Source organism: Diabrotica virgifera, chromosome 10 (genome assembly GCF_917563875.1).
Source record: "Diabrotica virgifera virgifera chromosome 10, PGI_DIABVI_V3a".
Classification (NCBI taxonomy): Eukaryota; Metazoa; Arthropoda; class Insecta; order Coleoptera; family Chrysomelidae; genus Diabrotica; species Diabrotica virgifera.
In genome coordinates, this window is record NC_065452.1 from 53,997,270 (window position 1) to 54,023,811 (window position 26,542).

At 32.1% G+C, this 26,542-nt stretch overlaps 3 protein-coding genes across 4 annotated transcripts; 1 reads left to right on the forward strand and 2 right to left on the reverse strand.

The window, feature by feature from the left end:
• Positions 1-2,006: 2,006 nt before the first annotated feature.
• On the reverse strand, positions 2,007-6,335 carry LOC126878570 (uncharacterized). 2 transcript variants are annotated; one of them, XM_050641360.1, is made up of 2 exons: positions 6,254-6,335; positions 2,007-2,281 (listed from the first exon to the last, which is right to left on the reverse strand). In XM_050641360.1, exons 1-2 carry the CDS (start codon positions 6,308-6,310, stop codon positions 2,024-2,026), a joined length of 315 nt encoding a protein of 104 aa, XP_050497317.1. In that variant the 5' UTR covers positions 6,311-6,335; the 3' UTR covers positions 2,007-2,023. The 2 variants fall into 2 exon arrangements, with proteins under 2 accessions (XP_050497317.1, XP_050497318.1); XM_050641361.1 differs by lacking the exon at positions 6,254-6,335 and adding an exon at positions 2,337-3,181.
• A 103-nt stretch (positions 6,336-6,438) lies between these two features.
• LOC126878559 (uncharacterized) lies at positions 6,439-7,499 on the forward strand. The gene is made up of 2 exons (XM_050641342.1): positions 6,439-6,807; positions 7,010-7,499. Exons 1-2 carry the CDS (start codon positions 6,713-6,715, stop codon positions 7,494-7,496), a joined length of 582 nt encoding a protein of 193 aa, XP_050497299.1. The 5' UTR covers positions 6,439-6,712; the 3' UTR covers positions 7,497-7,499.
• A 4,615-nt stretch (positions 7,500-12,114) lies between these two features.
• On the reverse strand, positions 12,115-12,723 carry LOC126893025 (uncharacterized). The gene has a single exon (XM_050662967.1). It carries the CDS (start codon positions 12,721-12,723, stop codon positions 12,115-12,117), a length of 609 nt encoding a protein of 202 aa, XP_050518924.1.
• Positions 12,724-26,542: the final 13,819 nt, after the last annotated feature.

Genomic DNA, 26,542 nt, shown 5'->3' on the forward strand with positions numbered 1-26,542 from the left:
CTAACAGGTGGGTGTGGCAGGCATTCAATAATACAAAGGGGCTCTGGGAAACTGGAAACTTGAAAACAGGAGCATGAACTGGAACGAGACTATTAAGACCAAATCAGGCATCTCATCGGGACTTCAATACGGGAACAGGAACAGAACACACACTACCATACCGGCTAGGTACAACGCGTCACGCTATTTGCACTGCGTACCCGTATGGTGGCTCCTGGTTTCTGAGCCACCTTGGATAATTAGGGGTTGGTTACCCCCTACCATAAGGGTTGATGAAATAACTCGTATCACCGTAGATGCATTTATTTTATAAGTTAGAGTACTAACGGTAAATAGCTGGTGGTACGTTAGTTCTCAGTAGCTGTGATGTTTTCCCTTTGGGATCTCAAATATTAATGGCTTACTCTTCGCAATGGAATTAGAAGATAATAACTAGTCTTCTCCTGTTTATTGTTTTGGTATATAATGAAAGTAACATTGTTTTGGTTAAAAGCGCTGAGTCGACTCGGTTATAAAAATAATGAATACTATTGTTATTGCAAACCGACCTTGGTCAAACCTAAACTGTTACACTGATATGTGCTAAGAAGATTACTAAGAGATGCCGTGTATCCCAACACACCCGATTTCCACCGTAAAAATCCAACATTATGGAGTGAAACTTTGCACAGGTTTTCTTCAACGGTTATAGAACAAAGGATGAACCATCCACTTGATCCAACATAGCGACAAAAGACAATTTTAAGCCGGTAGGTAGCGGTCTCTGGAGCTCCACTGCTGGCTGGACAAGTTACTAGCTAAGAGATACTTGTGGAACTAACCTGAACTAACCTCTCCGCGCGGCAAAATCCTTCACCGCTGCGAACTTGCTGCGTACTTGTAAGCAAAATTCGCCCTTAATGATGCAACTCTACAAGTTTGGGACTAGGCCAATATGTTTTTTTTTTTAGGGGAAATGGGTACTCTCTCAATATTATAACATATTTTGAAACATTCTAACAGGGTGGGCTTTAAAATATTTCGGACAGGATATAAAATTAATGGTTGGAGTTTTTTCAAAACTCCTTGCGCTACATTGAAAATCGAAATATTTTCAATGTAGAGCAAATAATGGGTGCGTGAAAAGAATATATTATTAGTGTTTTTAGTAAATATATTTATTATAATTTTTGTGTCTTTGGATTTATCTTCCTCGGGAATAAGATATTTTATAATAATAGTAAGTATATTTAAAGTATTCTTGTATAAAATAAAATAAAAATGTATACCATTTTTATTCAGTTGCAATGCGAAGGCAAAACAATCTTACTTTTCAATTAGAATACGGAGCGCAGTTCAGTCCCTTGAATCGCGATTTTCGGCTCTTATTGGAGCCTTCATCGGAAGGAACGTACGCACTGTTCTCCATATTAGTAGTATAGCAGACGGGGTTCTAACTCACTTTGGTAACCTGTCCATCAGGGTCTCCGAAGCTGATGGACAGAAGAGCCTCCTTTGACCTTGGGGGTGTACAAGAATTACAAGAAGTGATCGTCAATGACCAGAGGGTTGTAAGAAGTGGTCGCTTATCTCTACATCTCTTCTTCTTTCCCGAAGAATTGTCACCTTGTCACCTGTCTCACCTGTATTTTCTTTGTCTTAAATGTTATGAAGAAGTAAAAGAAGCGGTCGGCAATGACCAGAGGGCTGTGTATTTGACCACCTTGTATATCGAGTGCAAAACTCATCGCTTATCGCTTCATCTCCTCTTCTTTTAGTTAAATTTGTACAGGGTGATCGAAATTTGAGACTTTAAAATTGTTTTTGTAGGTGTTGGTGAGTAAAAAAAAGAACTTGTGTGACTTGCTTAGTCGTATCCAACCCAGCCTAGCCTAGCCTAGCCAGATAGAAATGTTTTAAATTTGGAACTTAAAGAAAAAGCAACGTACCAAATCTAAAAGTTTATTATACAAGATCGATCAATTTACATTTTTTTTTTTTGAGGAACTGAAAGAAAAAACAACGTACCAAATCTAAAAGTTTATTATACAAGATAGTTTAATTCATAATAGTGATACACAGCTATGTCGTTCCATAAGGTTGTTTTAATATCCATCCAATACGACCACGTCACCTGATCAATGTACCGGGCCCAAATTAAGTCGTCTCTGTGTAGTGGATGGTCATCTGGTATTTGGGCATTGTAATTTTTTCTATAATTAAAATCTTCATCGGACAAAATCTCTTCTTTAATTTTAAGTACACCCACACCAGAAGCTGGTAATGGTCGATGGATTAAGGGCTGAAATAATAAAAAAAATTAATCACTAATAGATGAATATTTCGTACTAGTGTACCTTTTTATGAATCAGGCATAGTTTCATAACAATACATATTAGTGTCCTTGTGAATTTCTAAGGATCTGTCACAAAAACAAAAAAATCTCTTACAATCAAAACATGGTATTGTTCCATATGTTTTTGTATCCCAGAAGATTGTAGGTAGAGTTTGAGGTATTATGGTTTTTTCAGTCTTAAATTTTAATTTTACAAATCGTTTTTGGTCTATGAAAACTGCCTCCCATTTATTTAATTGAGACTAAAATAAAAAGGAGCTTTATTTAAAAACATATTTTATTCAATGTATAAATACCGTACCAGCTGAGCTTCGTGTTGAGTGGCTGTAGATTAATTAAAAAACGATTTACAAAATTTTATAAAATAATAATAATAAATTATTTATCATTGAAACCCCATGGAAGAGTGTCAGGGGATAAATAATTTATTATTCTCTTATCATCGTATGGACTGAGTGCTACCTTTATTTGAGACATTGTATAAACATCATGCTTTTTCGAAATGATTGAATTTTGGTAAATTTCCACTATTACTTTATTAAATAAACTTGCATAATAATCATCATATGACAGTTCTTTTAATGCAGATTTTTTGATTCCTTTAGCCTTTTTTATTTCCGCTTGCTGATTTAAAATTTTCATAGTGTACATTTTCGAACGTAATCCTATGAAGTGTGTCATCAATTCCCCTTGGTTCTCATCTTTCATGAGACCTAATACTTTTTTATTCCGTAATGGAATACTATATACATTATCCTCTTTGTAGTCTGATGTGTCAAATTTGTCAATATCTTCTTTAATATGTTTATATAAATCATCAACAAAAAACTGATATATTAAACTATCTGTATCGGTATATAACAATTTTGCTTGATCTTTAAATTTTTTTATGACATAATTATAATGAAAGTCATATAAAATGGTTTTGGAAATATCCAAAATACACATCCCTATATATATTGGTTTATTAAAATTGACTTTTTGTTTTGTCATTTCAATTATTACAGTCTGTTCATCGAAAATAGTACAACTATGAAAATTAGGTTGTGAGATATAGAAATTTGCTCCATATCTTCCATTATATTTGTTAACAATTTTTATTTCTCTATGTTTTCTTACATTTTCAATACTTTTTCCGTAAGGGGCATTGATAAAAAGTTTAAATAAGTTTTTTTCAAATTCATTTTTGCTTTTCTTTCGCAAGTCAATGTTTAGATCAATATATTTTTTTAACCAAGGGGATTGTTTAAATTTCAAACATCGATGAATTTTTATTATTTTCAAACCTAAGCTAACAATCTGTTTCAAATATATATAATGAATAACATATTTTTTTTTATCGTACAATGTGGTTAATAATTTAGGAATTGTTGAATTAGAAGATGGTGGGATTATGTGTTCAGGACAAAGAGGCAAATCTTTATGTAAATTAAAAAGTTCTTTTGGATATTCGATGTCTATCTCAAGTATGTATCCATATTCTCCATCATTGGGACAATCTAATATGTTTTCCTTATAAATATCAGTCAAATTAATCCATTCAAAGCCTGCATATGGCAACGCGTAACTCATCGCTGTACCATAAAGATTATTAAAATCCCAATATATTAGATAAGAGACTTCTTTATCAGGATTGTATTTATCTTTCATATATTTATTATTAGCTTCTCCATATCTATTACTACATTGTGAAACTCCTCCTCGTTTTGCTTTTTCAAAAAACAAAACCATCTCACTCTCTCTTAATAATTCCAATTCGATATTGGTTACTTTTAACATAGCATCAAAGGCTAATCCTGGTAAAGTATAATAATGAAGACTATCCAATCCATAAGTTTTTAAACACATAGATCGAAAATTCTCAAAAATATCAGTCAAAAGTAGTACGTCTGTTTTTAAATACAATTCTGCATATTCCTGCAGGTTTTTTATCTGAAATCTAGTCCAAACGTTGCAGGCATGTTGATAGTCCTCTTTAGTAATTCCCTCGTTATTGACTTTACTATAAAAATCGTCAATAGATGGAAGACAAGTGACCTGTAACTTCTCCCAACTGTCTAAATACTCATAAGGGAAAATACCCTTTCTTTTAACCAAATTAAACTTCGAATCATCATTAAAATATCTGCGTGTAATATTTTTTTGGTTATCATCTAGATATGAGGAAAGTTGATCTAATGAACAAGACATAAATCTAAAGGAATCAATAAATCTAAAACTAATATTAGTGCCATGGATAAATTTGGTAAATGATATATACCTCTCTTTGTTTATCGGTAATAGTGATAGATGTCCTTTTATATCAGAGTTAAGACTTTTAATTAAAAAATGGGCGTCGTAGCCAGAGAGATTATGAAATGTGACAGGAATTGTGTACGAAGTCCTATAATTACTGGAATTAAAATCTTTCTGTTCTTTATCAGTTAATGTTATAACTTTTTGAAATTTTTGAAATAAATTTTCTCTATATATTTTCCAAGCAATCTCTTCCAGTTCTTTTACAAACCATGTTTGACAATCACGACCCGTATATATTTTAAAATAGGATAAAGAATCATCATAAGAACATTTAAAATAATAAGCTATACTGAAAGCTTCATGCTTTTCAGTGAAACAAGTTTTCAAATTAATATTATTATTACATTTGGTAAGAATACTTTCAAGATCTGCATATATAACGAACGGAACACGTTCTTTGTGATTAAAATTTTTAAATTTCATTATATAATTTTTTTCGGTAGGTAAAACCATTTTAACAGAATTTAGCTTAAAACAATCGTCTAAATGATTTTGTAAATATGTCTCACTACTAAAATGATTAAAACATCGCTCACAAAACCATTTTTTATTTCGAATGTTCCCAATGTTTTTACCACATAATCTTGAAAAATGTTTAATATAAGCAAAATGAAATACCCTCTGTTTTATGTCCTCCTCCTCATCATTATCATCACTTACACTATTCTCCATGGCATTTAATACAAGTAGATTTATACGAGGAGAAAAATTTGTCTGGCTAAATATCAAAGGTAGAATTTCGTTTCTTGTTCCTAATGTAAAGACATTTATAGCAAGTTTATTTAATTTTTCAAATTTTGGAATATCTTTAAGATCAATGGGAAAACTGATGTTATTAAAGTTTAATATTTTACTAAAGTGAGGATAGGATGATGTTCGGTCAACATTTTTTGTGGCAGGATGTAAGGCAGCAACAACGGACCAAAGAAAACAATAAGGATCAGAATTCCTAACATTAATTACACTTCTAGTATTTTTTATAGACTTAGGTAGCTCAACGTATGTTGAAATACCACCAAGTAATGGATCATATTTGTTTATATTAACTTTTAAGTTTAAAATGTGAGATAGTGCCCATCCACTGTCTTTTTCTTGAAAATCTTCAAACTTTCTTAAAACTCGATCTATACAATTGATTTTATACCAATCCTTTATGTTTGTATTTTGATCAATTATTTCATTTTTCGTGGAAAAATGTTTAACAGACGTTTCCCCATCTTGAGGTTTGATGAAAAGTCCATAAAAAATTACATTAACTTTTAACATACATGAAACTAAATTTTTCTTAATTTGAACTGAAAAACTTTTAAAAGCCTTTTCCATAAATAGTTTGGGGTCTTTATATTTTAAATTTATAATAACGCCTGTCTTAACTCTGCTATTAAAACAAGATTCCAAATCCTGCCACAATAACCCTCTATTACTATTTTTTCTAACATGTAATCTGTTTTTAAAATTTTCTACATAGGTTTTAAGGATGGACATGTTCGCCTCTACACAATGAAAATTTCTAATACAGGTAGCCCTATTTTTTATACATTTTTTTAAAAGTAAAATTTGTTTTTTCAAATATTTTATATATTTTTGTAAATCAGTTTTAGTTTTAATTAATCTACTTACTGTTTCAATCTTCTTCACCATTTCAGTGGAAATTTCATCGATCACTTTAGCACTCATGTTGACCAAAACGTTATACAGACCAAACCGTTATACCAATAAAATCCTGTATTTATGCATTTCAGAAAAAAAAATACAGTGACGCATTTCTACAACACGCTATTCAACGTGATTATATTATCGAAAACACATTGAAGGTTAACGCTGACGTTAATACATTTTTAAGTCAAATAGTTCACGAAAATACATTATATGCAGATAAGCACATTTTATTCAAAATAAGCAAAGTTTGTAATAATAAACGTTTTAATGATAAACATGTTTTCTGCATTTCAATAAAGATCAAATAGGTCAATGATATCACTGACGTTAATTTATTTTTTTATTCTTACTACTTAAACTCGTGTAATTTTAAATGAATCCATCAGTTAGTCAGTAAACGAATAACTAAACACTAGCAAAATGACCGGAGTACCTTGTCAATTAGTGATTATTTCCGAGGATCCAGATAACTTACCAATAAAGGACGCCTTTGTTATTGTAAAGCAGTTATTTATGTAAGTATTTTACTTATTTAATTTTTTATTTGTTCTACATGATTTTATTTCGTCTGACTGTTTAATTTTTTTTTATTATGAATATTTTATTGGAGCATTATAAGTTATTCCAGATCATTACATTTGTAAATTTTATGTTCTGATTTGATTTCTGATTTTCTTTGAAAGACTGTTGGTTGATTCTGTTTTTTTTTTATTTCAGATATGGTGTAGAGGATGTGTCACTTAAGGGAGATAAAATATTTGTCAAACTATCGTACTCACCTAATAATAAGACATTAAAAAAGAAGTTTGGATACCTTCCAATAAGGTATATGAGAATTAAAATAGACAACGAGGAGGAGTTCCATGTACTGGAAGATATCTGCAAAAGATACCGCTTCAACCTTCTGGACGATGAGGTGGAGGAATTTGAAAGGTACCAAGAAAAAAAACAGCTGGTGGGTATAAAGCGACCATTTCTTTCTCCTCCTCCTCCTCGTCCTCCTTCTCATTTTGGTCACTCTTCTCTTCTACCAATGACTCCAACGAATTCAACTGCTCCACCAACGAATTGGGCAACAACATCAGCAGAATCACCAGCAAAAAAACAAAAACGAAAAATGACGAGGACGACGACATCACAAAACCCAGAGGAGGTACTAGATCTTGACGAACTTAATATAGATCATTTCCTGAGTCAGAAATAGAAAAATTGGAAAAAAGTATGTAGATTTATTAAATAAAATGCGTTTTTAATTATTATCTCTTTTATTTCTCATTTACACCTTTTACTTGATTAAAAAATAGTGATCAATCTTTTTGCGATATCGACCATCATTTATGTCGCTATCTTTGAAAATGGATAAGAATCCGTAATTTTCATTCCAACATATTGAACATATTTTTTTTAAATCTTCAAAAGTCATATCTGTTCCAACGTGATCGTTGTAAATGTGTTTTAGATTTAAATCGTCTTGTTTAAATACAATTAAAATATTTGCATTGTCTCTTATAAGATGCTTAGGTATTTTTGCATAACTCTGACTCAAATAAAATGGATCCACCTGAGAATGTCGAGACATGCTAAAATATTCCCGAATAACATCTTGGTTGTCACACGCAACATCATCAAAGATAAAAATGGAATTGGGCTTCGCTTCAGATGGGTGCATTATATCAGTACTTCCACTGTAAGTATAATATCCTATTCCTTTAATTGGTTCTAATAAAGTTTCTAAATATTTGTACTTTGGTTGCATTAATGATTTTGAGTAAATATACACATTTTCAAATTTTACTCCATTAGCATGTTCCAATAAACTTATCATCACATTGGTCTTACCACAATTTGAAGGACCAACTATAAGACATCTAATAGTTGAAGGAAACAAAACTCCATGCTTTTTAAATTTATTCTCAATTGGCTCCAATAAATTATTCTCCACATCAAGCGTAGTCTTTTGTTTTACAAGCTTCATGTCTGGTATCAATTTGAAAATAAATGTGTTGTGCATCTATTAATAAAAGACCATTTTTAATTTTTATTATTTATTATCAACATTTTCTACAATATTTATACCAATAATGAATATTAAATACATTGTTTAGAGCACATTGCAAATTTTCATTGGTATGTTGAAAACACGTATGAGCTTTAAAAATATGTTTCATAGTTTCATCTGAAAGTATATTAGGTTCATCTTCTACACAATCAATGCGGTTTTCCATGAATTGTTCCAAATATTTCTTTGTTTCATGATTTCTCACCAATATTGTTTCATCCAGTATGTTGTCGTGTAAAAATTTTGAGATGTCTTCATATTTTAGATGAGTATCACAATGCCACGATTGCCAACTTAAACCATGGTTTTGAACAAATTGTTGTTCGATACATTTCATATACGATTTATTTACCATAGCTTCTGTTACTGGTAACACAACCATTCTGTGTATCATCTTTTCTGTAGTAGGATCTAAAATAGCAATTTCCCTGCAAAGAAAGACATCTTCCGCAGGAAAAGAGAAACCTTGGATATCTACAATGAACATGTTTTCACTCTCGATATTCTTTAACAACCAACAAAATCTTGCAAGTGGAATGTCTTTTAAATATTTTTCTATCCCCACTTCTTATATTACATCACTTTTATTTATCCAAGAGTTGTGAGAATCGTCAAAACCTAGCCACTTGACAAAAACTTTGTTTCCTTTTTTCTTCAATATTTTTTCTACTAAATAACTATCTTTGTGTTTAACTTTCTGCAATTGCTCTTTATAAAATCCTCCTAGAATTTCTTCACCTCTATAATCTTTTAACAAGTATGTAATAGGGTTCCCAAGTTTTATTTTATAAACAATGAAAATTTCATTAGACCAATTTGGATTGTATTTCTTGTCAAAAACTCCTCGATATTTTGAAATGCGTACATGATCACCGATATGAAATTTTTGACTTTCCAAATCAACCATTTTAATGTGATTGTATACAGTATTCAACAATAATTTTTCATGTTTCTTTTTAACATCAACCGGTTTCATGCCTATTGTTGTGTGAACTTTGTTATTGTATTCATTAACAACTTGATGTAAATTATTAATCCATTTGTAGTTACCATTGAAACTAAACTGTTTCCAAATCTTTGATTTAATCGTGCGAATAACTCGCTCAGCAATCGCAGCCTTTTTCTCACTGTATACATTGTAATGATTAATGTTATATTTTTTCAACAATGTTTTCATATATGGATTAAAAAATTCCGTTCCCATATCTGTTTGAAGATTATTTGGTGTTTGTTCTTTAAACACATGCTCCATACATTTAGCTACTTCGACACCTGATTTATTTTTCAGAGGTAAAGCCCATAAAAATTTTGAGAAACAATTTATTACAACCAAGATATATTTGAAATCTCTGTTTGTATTTGAATACTTTTGCATATCAATCAAGTCAGCTTGGAATAAATCATTAAGAGATTTTATAATAATTCTTCGTCTTTTAAAGTTAATTCTTGCAGGTTTGTGTAACTCATTAACAATATCTCTTTTAACAGACATGATATTTATTCTATAATGTTTGCCTCTTTTAGTTCTTCAATAATTGAATTTATTTCATTTGTATGTCCTGTATGCCCAGCTAACTGTGATGATAGTAATAACCTCAATCTAGCTACAAGTTCGTTTGGATCATCCCAGTGGACGTAATCTATTTTATTGTTGTTTACTTCCATAAGTAGTCCTTTACCTTCTGTTATTGGTGCAATTATTTTTTTATATTTTTTTAATTTACTACCATCTATCTGTTTACTTGATAAATAATGTCTTCTGTGAGCATTCGTAGCTACAACTATTTTTGCATAGTTATTTACATCTTGATCTGTAAAATTAGCTGGGTGTTTCTTAAACAAAAGCTCATATAATCCAGACGTACCTTTATATCTTTTGTTTTTTAAAAGAACATCAGCACCATCTATGTTGATTTCGGAATTCCCAATCAGCAGCTTTTCAGATGTTTCATCAAATCTAACTCCATATTTATGATCAAATTCTTTATTTAAAAAATCAGCCTGCATCTCTGTAATATATTTCCTAGGTAATGGATCATACTGATCCAAAAAAAGTGTACGTTCCTGGTTAGCTTCAAATCGAGTTTCAGAGTTTTTATCATTTTTAATCTGTTCTTTTATATCATCCACTTCAATGTTTTCTAATATAGAGTTTTTAATATCACTTGTTTCATAAATTTCATCATCATCCACTTCAATGTTGTCTCCTTCTGCTTCATCAATTTCATCATCCACTTCAATGTTGTCTTCTTTGATTTCATCATCCACTTCAATGTTGTCTTCTTTGATTTCATCATCCACTTCAATGTTGTCTTCTTTGATGTCATCATCATTTTTAATGTACCTTAAAGGTTCATATTTGGTTGTTTCATTTTCAGAACCTGAATTCTTATTCAACTTGGTCTCAATATTTTTTAAGTGTTTTGTAATTGGATTAAATAAATCTTCTTGGATTATTTGTCCTTGCTTTAGTTGTCTCAATTTACTTTGAATGTTTTTTCGTTTAGTTATAAGTTGTCTCTTTATATCCTTATTCATTGTAGGGCTCGCAACCTCTGAACAGCTTTGAATCAGGTCTCGAACAGGTCTCGATCAGGTCTCGAACAGGTCTCGATCAGGTCTCGATCAGGTCTCGAACAGGTCTCGATCAGGTCTCGATCAGGTCTTGAACAGCTTTGATCAGGTTTTGATCAGGTCTTGATCAGGTCTTGAACAGGTTTGATCAGGTTTTGATCAGGTCTTGAACAGGTTTGAACAGGTTTGAACAGGTTTCAAACTGGTCTAAATATATTTGTTCGATATCAGAACAGTTATGAAATTATTTATTGTGTACATGGTGTTAAATAAGTATTACACAAAAAAAAAAAAAAGTAAATATTTTTATTGAGAAACAATTATTTATACAAATGAATACATTTTTAATGCCCTATAACGGATCCTTGAGATTCCATAAGAACGATGATGATGATTAGGAACGTAGGTAAAGTTTAGTTTATGTTGGGGTTTAACCGTTCCATTTTTATAAAGATATTCTATAGCACTTATATCATCGTTGCTCAGTTCTTGAGGACGGCGTTCTAGATATAATTTATTCATTATCGAATTGTAGTTTCGGTTATCGGTTAGCCCTAAATAGTGACCAATTTGGTGCGTTAAAACCAATTGCAAATTAAAACCTGGTGTCTCAAAGTCGTTTAGTTTTAAGTTCCATAAAACATTTTTTAATATATGTATTTCCCCACATGGAATTTGATTATTCAACGTAGGAACTATTGTATGGGCTATTTCATTTCTAACATTTTGAATGTCAAAAAATAACTTACATTCCTCGGCTGGTAAACATAAACCTGTTATTCTATGGGTATGCGTATCAAATAAAATTGATAGCTTTGGTGCTTCTTCTGCTGTACAATTAACTTGCTTAAACTTAATTCCACTTGCATTGCTCCATGTATTGATAGCTTTATGGACTACTCTAGTAATTGAAGAGTCTGCATTTAAAGTACACCATGTTATTCGTTGCCTATTAATAATAAATGGTTCTCTAAAAACGTTAAACGCAAAACACACATTTAACAATGCGACGAACCAAAATATTTTGTGTAGTAACATCTTTGATGGATTTTATTCATTTAACTGTTTATGAGATTGTTACCGGCTTTTATATCATAAAATTGTAGTGTCAGCAAAAAAAAACAATATTTTTTTTTTAAACTTTTTATTTAAAAAATTACATATTTATTTCACAATAGATAAAATACAGTTAAAACATTTGAACTACATTAGTTAGCGGATTATAATTAACAATACGGTCATGTATAATTATACAATAAGCTGCTGTATTAACTGGTATATTCTTATTGGTTTCAATTTCTATTCTCATATCAACACTTCCCGACTTAACTGATTCATTTTGTCTGCTGCAGTCAATAACAAATATGGGGGCAAAAGAACCAAATTGCTCCAAACTAAGACATGGATCTCCAACTTTATAATAGTACGACTGTTGAAATTGTGCATACATTTCATATGCAATGGCATACTGTTTCTTATCAAAGTTCAAGTTCAAATTGTCATACGGGTACATTTCAGAATGTAGAAATAGTTTTAAGTTTGTAATATTACAATGATCGAAATGGCTCGCATCTTCTTTTATGGCATTCTTTTTGGCAGTCTGTAAAGCAAACAAAACAAATCGTGGTCTTTCTAGTAGACTAGTAGTTTTTACGTTCCAGTTAAATTTCATTGTTTGTGGTAGTAGCGGAATTTCATGATATTCCCAACTTCTGTATGCAAGTTCTAAATTAGATCCATTTTCAATAAATTTGTATAAACGTAACTTTTCCGAATCTGACACTTGAATATGCGGCATTTTCCATATAAATTTAAATATTTCAATTTTTGGTTTTGCATTTTCCATTGTAGACGTCACTGCATTTAAATCTGTTGAACTTCTTATCAATACAAGTTCCTGGCGGATGTTAACCAGGATTCGAGTATAATCTTCTGAAAAACCAAGTAACAGTTTGAGTGGAATACACGCACTAAAATTTCCTTTTGCGTCAGTTGTTATTGATGATGGTTTTTCATAGTTCCAGCCTATACTTTTGTATCGGTTAGATTCACTTTGCGTAAACGAAACATAGTTTTTTATTGTCGTTGTTATACCTAAATTTCTCACTCTATCTATTACACAGCCTCCAATTTCATATCGTATCTCATCAAATAAATACATCAAACCATTATTAACAAAACGCAAAGTAGTGCTTTCTTTCCCATCATCCGTTAGACGCCCTTCAATATACAGATAACTCTCAGAAGGTAAGGTGTATATATCTTGAGTCTGAATAGGTATCCTTATTTCATCACAATGGTTAAAAGTTGCGTTGGCATAGGGTAAATGACTATGCATTTCTCGACTCACAACTGAGTTATCAACCAATACATGACCTCCAATATTCAAAATGTTAAAACTCATATTCGCTCTTTTTACAAGTACACCTCAAGAAAATCCTAAGTATTCTAGTATTTATAAAAAATCTAATTCTGCACCAAGTATTTCTTATGCTTTTCTTTTTTCCTGACGTTGTTGTTGTTGTTTTTTATTCTAAATCCCAGTGAGGTTAAAAATACTTTGTTTTCAGTTGTCAACTGTTTGAGCGTCTGCTTATCACTAATATTATTGTCAAAACTTTTAGTATTATATACACTGTTCACACCTGGATTAGAGTTATAAATTACAACCATTATTATATTTTTTTTAAATGTAGTCTTAACGTAATAACTTCTCGTGTGAAATTAACAAGATTACCATCCTGGTCAACTATTTTAATGAAAATTTCATCAATATATCTATTTGTGACAGGTAGATAAATTACTTTTTTTGGAATTTCAACAATTTTGTATCCCGGTAAGACATTTGGATAAAACATGTGAATGATATGACCTTGATTTTCATTGACGTATGAATTAGTGATTAGATTACATTCCACACAAATAGAATTAACCTTTGTGATATGCACAGGATTCTCGGCTACGTGAGTCTTTGAAGGTGAAAGCCGTTTTGATGTAAATCCCAATAAGGAGGCAATTGTATGTGGTTTTTCAAAATGAATTACTTTGTTGCTTTTTATTTCACATTTGAGTGTATTGTTATTAATTCTCATTTCCAGACTTGTAGGTTGTTCACTATGATGATGTTTTTTAGCCACACTTTTTACTACGTTTCCTTGCAGTGGTTTCTGTATTATATTTTTATCAATTTCTGTATCATCTTTACCTGGTGTTTGATCTAATTTTAATTCTAATTCAGTTATTTTTTCAGTTAAATATTTTGAAAGATCATCAACTTCATAAGCACCATGTGGAATCGTTATATCGTGACCATTTATATAAAACTTGTTGTTTGTTTGGTCTATATTTGGAATTGTATTGTATGTCATAAAATCAATTAAACCCAGTACATACTGTTCATTTTCGTTTAAAATAATTGGTGGATAAATTTTTGTTGATAACACCGATTCTCTTCCAGATAACACAAAAGTGAACGACATGTTCAAACGGAGATCATACAGTAAATAAAAATTATTCTTTTAAAACAGGTATTTATTTAAAAAATCTAAACACAATTGTCCACAATTTACAGTGTTATAAGATTGATAAATTTTATGATTATATACAATGTGACAATAGCCATTTGAATTAAAGTATGATATAGCTTCCATAGGCGGTCTCAAGTTTCCAAAACTATCAAAATACACAACTTTAGATTTGTTCTTCTTGTACGCTGTCCAATGAGTTCCAGGACCGTCTTTATTATCTAAATTAATAATTCCACTCTCATGTTGCCAAATTTTTTTCGGAAACGCGTTTCTCATAAATACACCTCTGAAATATGGAATTTTCATTAATTTTGCGTATTTTTGTAACTCTACATTTGTCAAAGCATGTTTTGGAATATTTATTTGATCCGCCTTCTTCATAAAAAAATACCCATTCCACTTTTATATGGTTTCAAGTATAAACCTTTTCCAATTGCTAATGCTTCCATTTTACGATTATGACGTTGTTTTTCAAGTAAATCTTCTTTAGCTGCTTTTGCATCGTTTATCGTCTTCACGATGGCGGAGGTGCCACCGGCAATAGTGCCCAAAGCGCTTAATCCTGCAAATATGGGTATTAAAGGTAATATACCTCCAGTTTTCGGAACCTGAATTACTCGACCACGTGGTTTTTTTATGTTCTTGTAAGATTTCACAATTCGCAATGCTTGTTGAATAGCTTCCCTTAACGTTCTTGGTTTGCTTTCCAATAGTTTCTTTCTAATGTCTCGAATTACTTTAACTAAACTGAAATACTTTTGTTTTGGAATTTTAGAACCTTTTTTCTTAGAGACCTTCCTTTTAGAGGTCTTTCTTGTCTTTTTCTTACTAGCATTCATGTTAACAGTTTCTAATGAACTAACTGTATTGTGCATTTGATCTGATTTTATATTCAAATTTCATGTTACTGTCCTACGGGTATATAATAAGCGTATTCAGCGACATTTTGTCAGTCAGTAATTAATATGTGTCTCGAGGTGTACACGCTTAACCCGGAAGATTTCTATTCAAGACTTTCAACTTTTAACAATTGGAAGGGGAAGAAATCAGAAGTAGAGTTAGCTGCTTGTGGATTTTACTTTCTTCAAGTAGAAGATATAGTTAAGTGTTTCAAATGTGGTGTAGAAATATACAAATGGGAATCAAATGACAATATAATCGGAGATCACAAAAAATTCAGTCCTGATTGTACTTTTGTAAAAAGAGTGTATCCTATTTTTCTTAAAATCAACAACAATAAAGAAAATTTTGAGTGAGGCCTGTACCTGTAAAACATAAAATTATGCCTGTACCTGTGAAGTATAAATGTCCAAAGTGTGGAGGAGAGACTGATATACCTAATTTAAATTGTATAAATTGTGAGTACATAAAATTATTGAAATCGAAATCTGGTGCTAAGAATATACCAAGTAGTATGTTTGGGGAAATGTGAGGTTATTTGTTTAAAGAATAGAAAAAATATATATATAAACACTTATCTTAGACTATTTATTTACTAATTTGTAAGTCGTTGATGAAGATGTTAAACGCTGCCATTAATAAACTACCTTTTGAGCTGCACATCCCTGGTGGATATAGGTTTTGTGGACCAGGAACCAAATTGCATAAACGATTAGCAAGAGGAGATAGGGGAATAAATGGGTTAGATGAAGCGTGTCGTGAACATGATATTGCATACTCTCAAAATAAAGAGTTATCAAAACGACATGAAGCTGATAAGATTCTAGCTGAAAAAGCTCTTGAACAGTTTCGATCAAAAAATACAGCATTTTCTGAAAAGTTGGCAGCACTTGGTGTAGCTGGAGCAATGAAAGCAAAAGTGAAATTAGGTATGGGTCTTAGTTCTGTTAATTATAAAGCTGTAACAAAAAGTTGTACTAAAGAATTAAATAAATCTAAAGATATGTTAGAAAAACTAGCTGCAAGTATAAACCACTGTACCTTATTACTACAGGGATTAACTATTTCAAAATCAAGAAAACGCACACAAAATGTCAAGCATAGAAATAAGCAGAAAATACAACAAAAGCTATTAAATCACAAAAGAGCAAAACAACAAATTTTAGATGATATGAATGTAGACATTTCAAATGAGTTCGCTAATGACTCTATAAACAGAGGAGACACAAGAGAAAAACGAAAAATAAATGATGAAAATATCGTTATTGATGCTAAAAAACAAAAAACTGATGTAAACGAAATATTGAACAATACCCCTAAACGAAAACGTGATGATAATGATACTACGTATAACCAACCAAATAAAAAAATAAAATACAATGTATAGTTTGATACCAACTCATTTATTAGTAGCATCATGTCTTTGAGTGAGTATAGACATAAAGTTGCACAGTTTCAAGAGAAAGTCATTGAGTTACAAAAAGATATTAAAGTATATCAGGATTTAAGAAAAATTATTAAACAATTAGAGAACCTACATATTAGTGATAGAACATATCCACTAGGACATATTCAACCATGGACGATAACAAAACCACCAGCGGAAACATAGTTCACCTTTTTGACCTGTAAAAATGTAAATTTTATAAACAATGAAAACTTATTTACATCAAAGTTCACCTTTTTGACCTGGAAAAATGCATACTTATTTACATCAGTTGTTCACCTTTTTGACCCGTAAAAATGCAGTTATCATTTATATTGACGTCAATCAGTAAAACAAGATGATTTTGAAAATTATAATTAGCTACATTTTGCAGAATAAAAATCTATTTACGTACGACTTAACCTTTTTGATATAAAAATGCAGTTACACTATATAAATTGAATCCGATGTGTGAATTGCATTATATCTACCACAACTGAACATAATGGGTCTTGAAAACGTTGTAGTACAGTTCCACCATCAGCAGCAGGTTAATGCCGCTGACCGATTAAACGAGGAGGAACGGAGCAGGTATGCAGGTGTCGTTCCTACAGTTCAACCACCACAGGGGCGTCGCCGGATAATAGAGTTGCACAACGACAGAGACTTTCCAATTGGGACAAGAGAGCGGCAGTTACCTTTTCCGTTGGTGGAGCTGCATAGGGTTAATTTTAGTTAAGTATATTGTATAGTTTGTATTGTTTCTAATTAATAAATATTTATAGTTATTTTTTGTTTTTCTTTTCTACCATTAACTTCCCTCAAACTTTTAGATTTGGTACGTTGCTTTTTCTTTAAGTTCCAAATTTAAAACATTTCTATCTGGCTAGGCTAGGCTAGGCTGGGTTGGATACGACTAAGCAAGTCACACAAGTTCTTTTTTTTACTCACCAACACCTACAAAAACAATTTTAAAGTCTCAAATTTCGATCACCCTGTACAAATTTAACTAAAAGAAGAGGAGATGAAGCGATAAGCGATGAGTTTTGCACTCGATATACAAGGTGGTCAAATACACAGCCCTCTGGTCATTGCCGACCGCTTCTTTTACTTCTTCATAACATTTAAGACAAAGAAAATACAGGTGAGACAGGTGACAAGGTGACAATTCTTCGGGAAAGAAGAAGAGATGTAGAGATAAGCGACCACTTCTTACAACCCTCTGGTCATTGACGATCACTTCTTGTAATTCTTGTACACCCCCAAGGTCAAAGGAGGCTCTTCTGTCCATCAGCTTCGGAGACCCTGATGGACAGGTTACCAAAGTGAGTTAGAACCCCGTCTGCTATACTACTCATATTTTAACTGATTCGTATCGAGAGGTTTTCCCACCCATTGCAACTGAAGTGATGATAGTAGGTGGCTAGCGCCATCTGGCATTGAAAGACGAAGTAGTTTTCAATCCTAATAGTAAATTATTAATATTGGAAATATTAAAAATATTACTAAAAGATTTTTAAATTGAAAACTTATTGGTACACTTTCCTGGTGACACCTCCAAGACTTCTACAATTTGCAAGTCAAATGGATGCTGCAGTGAAGACGAGAGGGAAGGAATTCTACACTATGCAATTCACATCCCCCGTCTGCAGCTGGTAAAGTTCCAACGGAAAAATGCACCTAGTTACTCTACGGAGTAATACGACTATAAAATAAAAATGTATACCATTTTTATTCAGTTGCAATGCAACTACTTCGTCGTATTCTTGTATACTTCACTTGGTCTATTAAATTTGTCAGTATGTATGAGAAATCTTGTAACCTGTGAAAGCAAAGGGAGCATAGTGGTAAAGCGTGTGACCGGAGATCGAGAGGTCGCCGGTTCGAATCCGTGTGTTTTCTATTTTTTTTATTTTTGGTATTGTTTTAATAAAAAAATTTGGAAAGTAGTAAGTAAAAATTAGTTTAATCTTTAAATAAAATACAAATAACCTGTTGAAAGTATATTTATTTCGTTGAAATCATATAATAGAAGTATAGCTTCTTACGTGCGTACAAAATACACACACATTCTTTATTTTGATAGTAGCTTAAAATAATGTATAATTTCATATTTAAAAAAAATTGTGTCTGTGGTTAATACCTCAACCGGAACAAAATCAATATCCTTCTAACTTCTAAATAACATTTTGTTCACACCAATAGAGGTATATTTTATTTGAATTAAAATTATTTTGGTTTCTTCCCAAAATATAAAATATTATTTTTAAGTGAAATGGCCTTTATAAAAACAAAATTTCCCTTTTGGTTTCAGGGTAATAAAAGTATAATCCCTTCAAATTCGCTGTTTTTATTAATTACTGTTGTAATCGGCAGTAATGACTTACCTCCAAACACCAGAAGGGACCAACAAAAATAATAGCCGAGTGATGGCAGGAAATATTTACTAAACGACTTTCGTTAGGTTATAAATAATCATTTGATAGTGTAAATGTTTCCTGAGTGGTGAGGGTTTTATTTGGACATACTAGAAGAAGTATTGGTATTTATATTGGTTTCAGGTTATTTCCCCAGGAATTAGAGACCGCTGTGGATAACGTTCATTTAATTTCTCCTTCATTTCATTTGTGTTTAATTTTCTCTGGTGTTTCGTTATGTATGTACAAGTCGTCAGAAATATCTGAAACTGTCAAGGTCAGACCGATTGAAAACTTTGGTTACGCGACGTTGTCAGATCAATCGGGTTTCAAAGGTTTTTCGGTTTTTTATTTATTCTGTTTCACAGTAAAATTTCCTTTTGCTTCTTTCTGCGTAAATTTCAAATTATTGAGTATAATTTCACGGGATTTTGCACTTAGTTTCCTATTTTTACGGCACTTGTAATATTCATGTTTATTTAAAAAATATTAAATATATTCTAAATAAACAACTATTTGACGACTTTATCGGGAAATGTCGCAAAACCACTGAGTTCGTGCACAATTCATTTTAAATGGATGTTTACTATTTGCACCAATGCATTCAATAGAAGTTCCCTCCTTGATTTTCTGTCTGAGTGCTCGTCGCGGTTTCCGATATTTCGGTACAATAATTGTAGCTTACGAAATAAATGCAACGCTTAGTAGAGTCGTTGACAACTGCCTTTTTAGGCCTATTCAGAACCTATAAAATAAATAACCACCTAAAAATATTGATTTGGAAATTTATTTTTTTCCTAATAAATCAAATAAAATACTGGAGTTTTTTTTTATTAAACACAAGCTGTGTTTATACTACTACAATCTGGTCAACAGTTGACCAATTATCAGTTCTTCTTTAACTCAAATTACTAAATATATTATGCATAATCTAAGATCTTAACCCTATGTTGTCCTCTTATTTCTTTTAAGAAGTTTAAAGCACTTTAAAGCTAGCACACAATACAACATTATGCTCTGCTTTTACGCTATCACTTTACACTAACTCAAATGGATTTCTTCGTTTGAGTTTTCTTTCTAACCCAGTATTATCGAGGAGCTGGATGGCCTCGATGTTTACATGACTATGGAGCCGTTGTTCGTGACTAACTGCCATCTTCTTGATAACACTGTCTACATCTTCCATCTCAAGGTCCTTGTGAAGGTCGACATTTCGGATATACCAAGAATCATCAACGATGTTCCTTAACACTTTATTTTGGAATCTCTGGATAATCTGGATATTACTTGAATTAGCACAGCCCCAGAGTTGGCAACCATACGTCCATACTGGTCTCAGTATTTGTTTGTACAGAAGTATTTTGTTATCTGTGGACAATGCAGAGTTTCTTCCCATCAGTCAATACATTTTTTTGTAACGGATACCTAATTCTTCCCTTTTCTTTTTAATGTAGACTTTCCAGCGAAGTTTTGCATCAAGTGTGATATGTACCTAAATATTTTGCAGAAGATGCTTATGGTATTTGGGCATTATTTATTGTAATTGGAATGTTTTCGATTTTTTTATTTGTAAAATTTACGTGAAAAGATTTAGATTCATTTAATTTGATTTTCCATTTTTTAGTCCAGTTATGTATTTTGTTAATTGCCAACTGTAATTATTCTACTGCTTCTTCGCTGGTATCACCTACTTCTAGGATAGCAGTATCTTCTGAAAATGTGGCTACAGTATCATTTTCCATTTCAGATATATCATAATATGTGTATAACAGGTAGATGACAGGACCTAATACGCTTCCTTGAGGGACTCCTGCTCTGATTTCTTTTAGACCAGTGTACACGTCTTCTTGCTTAATTCTGAAATATCTGTCAGATATATATGACTGCAAAATTTCTGAATATTGTTTAGGCATAAGAATTTTGAGTTTGTAGACTTAATCTTCATGCGATACTTTGTCGAAGTTCTTAGCTACGTCTAAAAAGATTGTAGAACAAACTTTCTTTTCTTGTAATGATTTTTCAATTATGTTAGTAATTCTGTGTACCTGATCAATCGTAGAATGTTTATTTCTGAAGCCAAATTGGTGGTTTGGAATATATTTTTTCTCTTCTATTATTGGTTTCATTCTTTTTAGCAGAAGTTTTTCAAAATCTTTGACATTACTGGTAAAAGTGATGACGGTCTATATGGAGACACTTTATTTGGTAATTTTCTTGGTTTTGGAATCATTATAACTTCAGCTATTTTCCATAAATTTGGAACATATCTTAATTTGAATGCAGCATTGATGATGTTGGTCAATTTGAGTATGGCTTTACGAGGCAGATTTTTTAGAAATTCTGGAGTAAAGTACCTACTGAAACTCATTTGGTAACAGATATAGGATGAAAAAAATTGTAGGTTAAATTTTCTTGAACTGTCAATGCGTTGATTTCATCCAACTGTTTGGAAGCAAATAAATGCGATTTAGAAGCTGATTACTCTACCTCTCTAATCTACAGCTCTTAGGGTACGCACATGTAGATGTCGAAACAAACCTTGATTTTCTTATGAGATCGCACATACCAAGGATGTGTCACCCGTTCACCCTCGTGACCTATCATCACGGTTTCCAGCGATGTCTCTGCCACAACAAAATACCTAGTTTGTTTTACATCGCGATCGAGCTGTTGATCGCGTGGTAAATTACTGAATAAATATACTGAAATGTATCCAGGTTCATTCTCTTATATGTAAACATAAAATCTGTCTGGATACTGCCTCTTTTGATTTATAGGATGAGCCGAAAACTGGCGATTTGAAGAATTACAAATAATCCACCACTTTTCACTTGAACTGCCGTCACTACTATTGCTTATGTATATAATTTTATAATGTTAAAAAGCTAACTTTCACAGAACACGTGTCGGTTACCTCAAAAACTGCAAAGAATACTGAGAGGAAGGTATTTTCGGTATGTTCCGCCCAACATCGATGTAAACCTCGACCGCAACCTACACCGCGCAGATCTATGTATCTTCGGCATGTTCTTACCTTTACAAAGCTATTCAACAACATATATATGAGACTGGTCACTTACCAAAACACTGGCAATCCATATTCATTACAGTTCCCAAAAAAGTCAGAGCTAGGAAATGTGAAGAACATAATATATTAAATAACTTAAGGAGCCATATACTTAGAGTACTCCTTATACCTACACTAAATTAGAAGAAAACCTAAATGAAGTTCAATTATTTGGATACAGAGCAGGATTTCGAACGAGGGAAGCACTTTTCAGTTTGCTGCAAGTTCTGCTGCAGCAAGCCAGAGATATCAACTGCTATGTGTTTGCATATTTCATTGATTTCGAGAAGACATCTGACAAACGCACGGGAAACTAATCGATATCCTTAAAACATCAGGACTCGATGGTAAAGATATACGACTGATCTCAAAATTTATCATCATCATCATAAGTGGCTCGACAATCCGTTGTGGATCTTGGCCTGCTCACAAAGAAGTCGCCACTCCTGTCGATTCCTGACAACTTCCCTCCATCTTCTGACCCCTAGAATCTTTAGGTCTTCTTCCACATCATAAATCCATCTTCTTCGTGGTCGTCCTCTACTTCTTGCGCCCTCTGGTTTTGAAAATGTTTATTCGTGATCTGACATCCTAGCAATGTGTCCAGCCCATCTAAGTCTCTGCACTTTAACGAATTTCACAATATCTGGATCGGTGTATAACTGATACAGTTCAAAGTTGTATCTTCGACGCCATAGCCCATTTTCATTTACTGCCCCAAAAATCTTTCTAAGAATTTTTCTCTCAAAAATACCAAGAAGTCCTTCATCACTTTGAGATAGGGTCCACGTTTCAGCTCCATATATCAAAAGCGGTCTTATTAAGGTCTTGTATATATTGAGCTTTACTGCACGTTTTATATTTTTATTTTTTAAATGTTTATGGAGACCGTGAACAGTTCTGTTTGCTATTGCTATGCGTCTTTTTATTTCATCGCTTGTCGTGTTTATTGAGTTTACTAGCGATCCAAGATATGTGAATTCCTTGATTGGCTCAAAGGTGTGATTGTTAATTTGAATTCTCTGTTGGATATTTCGGGAGGTTAAACCAACATATATTTGGTTTTTTCCTCGTTTACCACAAGTCCTAATTTACTTGCCGCGCCCTCAAGCCTTGTAAAACACTGCACCATGTCTCTCATACTTCTGCCCACTATAACTGTTATCAGCGAATGCGAGAATTTGCGTCGATCTATTAAAAATAGTTCCATTCATTCTAAAGGCTGTATGACACTATGCATTTTCTTGTATCGTTTCTGATATCGTTTCTGATATGTCAAAAAAATGCATAGTGTCATACACAGATACAAGAAACGATACAAGAATTTGTGTCAGGCACAGATTCTTGTACAAGAACTGCGCCAATTTCTGCGCAAAGAGCAAAAACGTAAAACCTGCTGGTAAAACATGTAAATGTCATAATGGCGGCTGAAAATGAGATCATATGATTTATGTCTTGATGAATTTATTTGTTTTTGCAGGTATTATTTATAAATCTTTTATTGATACTTAATATACCGTTTGGTATGGACTACTGTTCTACTAATAACCATATTTAGCTCCTATTAGTAAAGTTCAAACTATGTATAACTTTGGGTTTCATGTTGCATAATTTTTTAATAGAGGAAAATACAATAGTTCCTGATTTGGATCAAACTGAAGATAATTCTAATGCAAATATTTTAGCACAAATATCAAACAAAATAAAAAACACAAATAATCAACAGTCAACGTAAAAAAATCTGGTTAACATTAAAATGTTAAATTTATGTTTTTAAAAGTTTATAAATTTTATAAAATCCTTAAAATCAGCTGTAGACGCAGAAGTACTATACCAATGTAACGTGACACAGGGTGACAAACAAAATTTCGACCAATCACGTGCCGAATTTCATACAATTTTCGATACAAGAACTTGCATAGTGTCATACAGGGCACAAATGTACGTACAAGAAACGATACAAGAAATGTATATCAGAAACGATATTAGAAATGATACAAGAAAATGCATAGTGTCATACAGCCTTAATATACAGGGTGTAACAAAAATACAGGTCATAAATTTAATCACATATTCTGGGACCAAAAATAGTTTGATTCAACCTAACTTACCTTAGTACAAATGTGCATATAAAAAAATTTACAACCCTTTGAAGTTACAAAATGAAAATCGATTTTTTCCAATATATCGAAAACTATTAGATATTTTTTATTGAAAATGGACATGTGGTATTCTTATGGCAGTAGTATCTTAAGAAAAAATTATACTAAAATTTGGACACCCCATAAAAATTTTATGGGGGTTTTGTTCCTTTAAACCCCCCAAACTTTTGTGCACGTTCCAATTAAATTATTATTGTAGTACCATTAGTTAAACACAATGTTTCTAAAACTTTTTTGGCTCTTAATTCTTTCTCGAAAAGTCAGTATTTATCAAGATATTTTGAATATTTGTCAAATCCACCACATATTTGTATATGGTTAAGTACGATTATGGAGACTTGGTAATAATATGGACATTTATTTATGATTTACATTTTCAGGTCTCGATAAAAGGTGCCTTCTCGAAAAAATACAAAGAGGCAAAAAAGTTTTAAAAACACTAATGGCACCGCAGTAATATTTTAATTGGAACGTACACAAACATTTGGGGGGTTTAAAAGAACAAAACACCCATAAAATTTTTATGTAAACATATTAAAAAATAAGCATCAACTCGATAAAAACTGCCTTATCGAAAAAATACTAAGAGGCAAAAAAGTTTTAAGAATATTGAATTTAACTAATGGTACCGCAATAATAATTTAATTGAGACGAACACAAAAGTTTGGGGGAGTTTAAGGGAAAAAAACCCCCATAAAAATGTTATGGGGTGCACAAATTTCACTATAATTTTTTAGTTCCTGAAGATGTTCCTGCCATAAGAATGCCACATGTCCATTTTCAATAAAAAATCTTTAATAGTTTTCGATATATTCGAAAAAATCGATTTTCATTTTGTAACTTCAAAGGGCTGTAACTTTTTTTATGTACATATTACTAAGGTAAGTTAGGTTCGTTCGAACTATTTTTGGTCCCAGAATATGTGATTTAATTTATGACCTGTATTTTTGTTACACCCTGTATAATTGTTTGACTGTCTTTTCCAAGGCAATATTAAAGAGGAGACACGCCAGCGCGTCTCCCTGTCTTAGACCATTATTAACGTCAAAGAACGTAGAGTTTTCTCCTTGAATTCTAACGCACGAGCTTACGTTTTGCATTGTTAGTTGGGTCAACTTAACTAACTTAGGTGGGATCCCAAAGTCCATCATTGCATTATATAATGCACTTCTTTTAACACTGTCATAGGCTGCTTTGAAGTCGACGAAGAGATGGTGGGTATCTATGTTACATTCTAGTGACTTTTCTAGAATCTGCCTATGTGCTTGAATTTGATGTATAGTTGACTTTCCAGCAGTAAATCCGCATTGGTATTGACCTACAATGTCCTTTGTAAAATGTTTAAGTCTTTCAAACAATACATTGCCGAAGATTTTATATGCAGATACTAATAAAGTAATGCCTCCATAGTTTTTACAATTCAGTTGATCACCTTTTTTATACAACGGACATATTACTCCCTTTAGCCACTCTTCTGGTAGCAATTCATTCTGCCATATAAGAACTATCACTTTATGGATTGCTGAAAAAAGTTGATGAACACCTTTTTTAAACATTTCCGAACAGATTTCGTCGATTCGTGGGGCTTTATTGTCTCTGAGTTTTAGGATGGCATTTGACACTTCTTCTCTTGTTGGGTCTTCACTGTGAAGATGTAGATTTTGTTGATTTTCTATGTTGTAACCTCGTTTAATATCGTTTATATTTAGATGTTCGCTGAAATGTTGTGCCCATCTGTTAAAGAACTGAGTTTTTGTTGTGTAGAATTTCACCGTTAGTATCTCTACAAATTTTTAATCGTGGTTTAAATTCTAGACAGCTATTATTTAAGGATTTGTAGTATTTTCTTGTTTCATTTTTATCAAATAAACTTTGTATCTCATTGAGAGTATTCTGTTCGTATTTCCTCTTCTTACGTCGATGGATACGTTTTTCCTCTCTTCTAAGACGTCTATATTCTTCTTTTTTTTTCTCCGTGTACAACCTGCGTCGATGGTTTTTTGATATGCTACATTCTTTCTATTTGTGGCCATTTCACACTCATGATGAAACCAATGGTTTCGGTTTTCTGGCCTTGTTTTGCCCAATATTTCAACCGATTTATATATAGAAAACTAT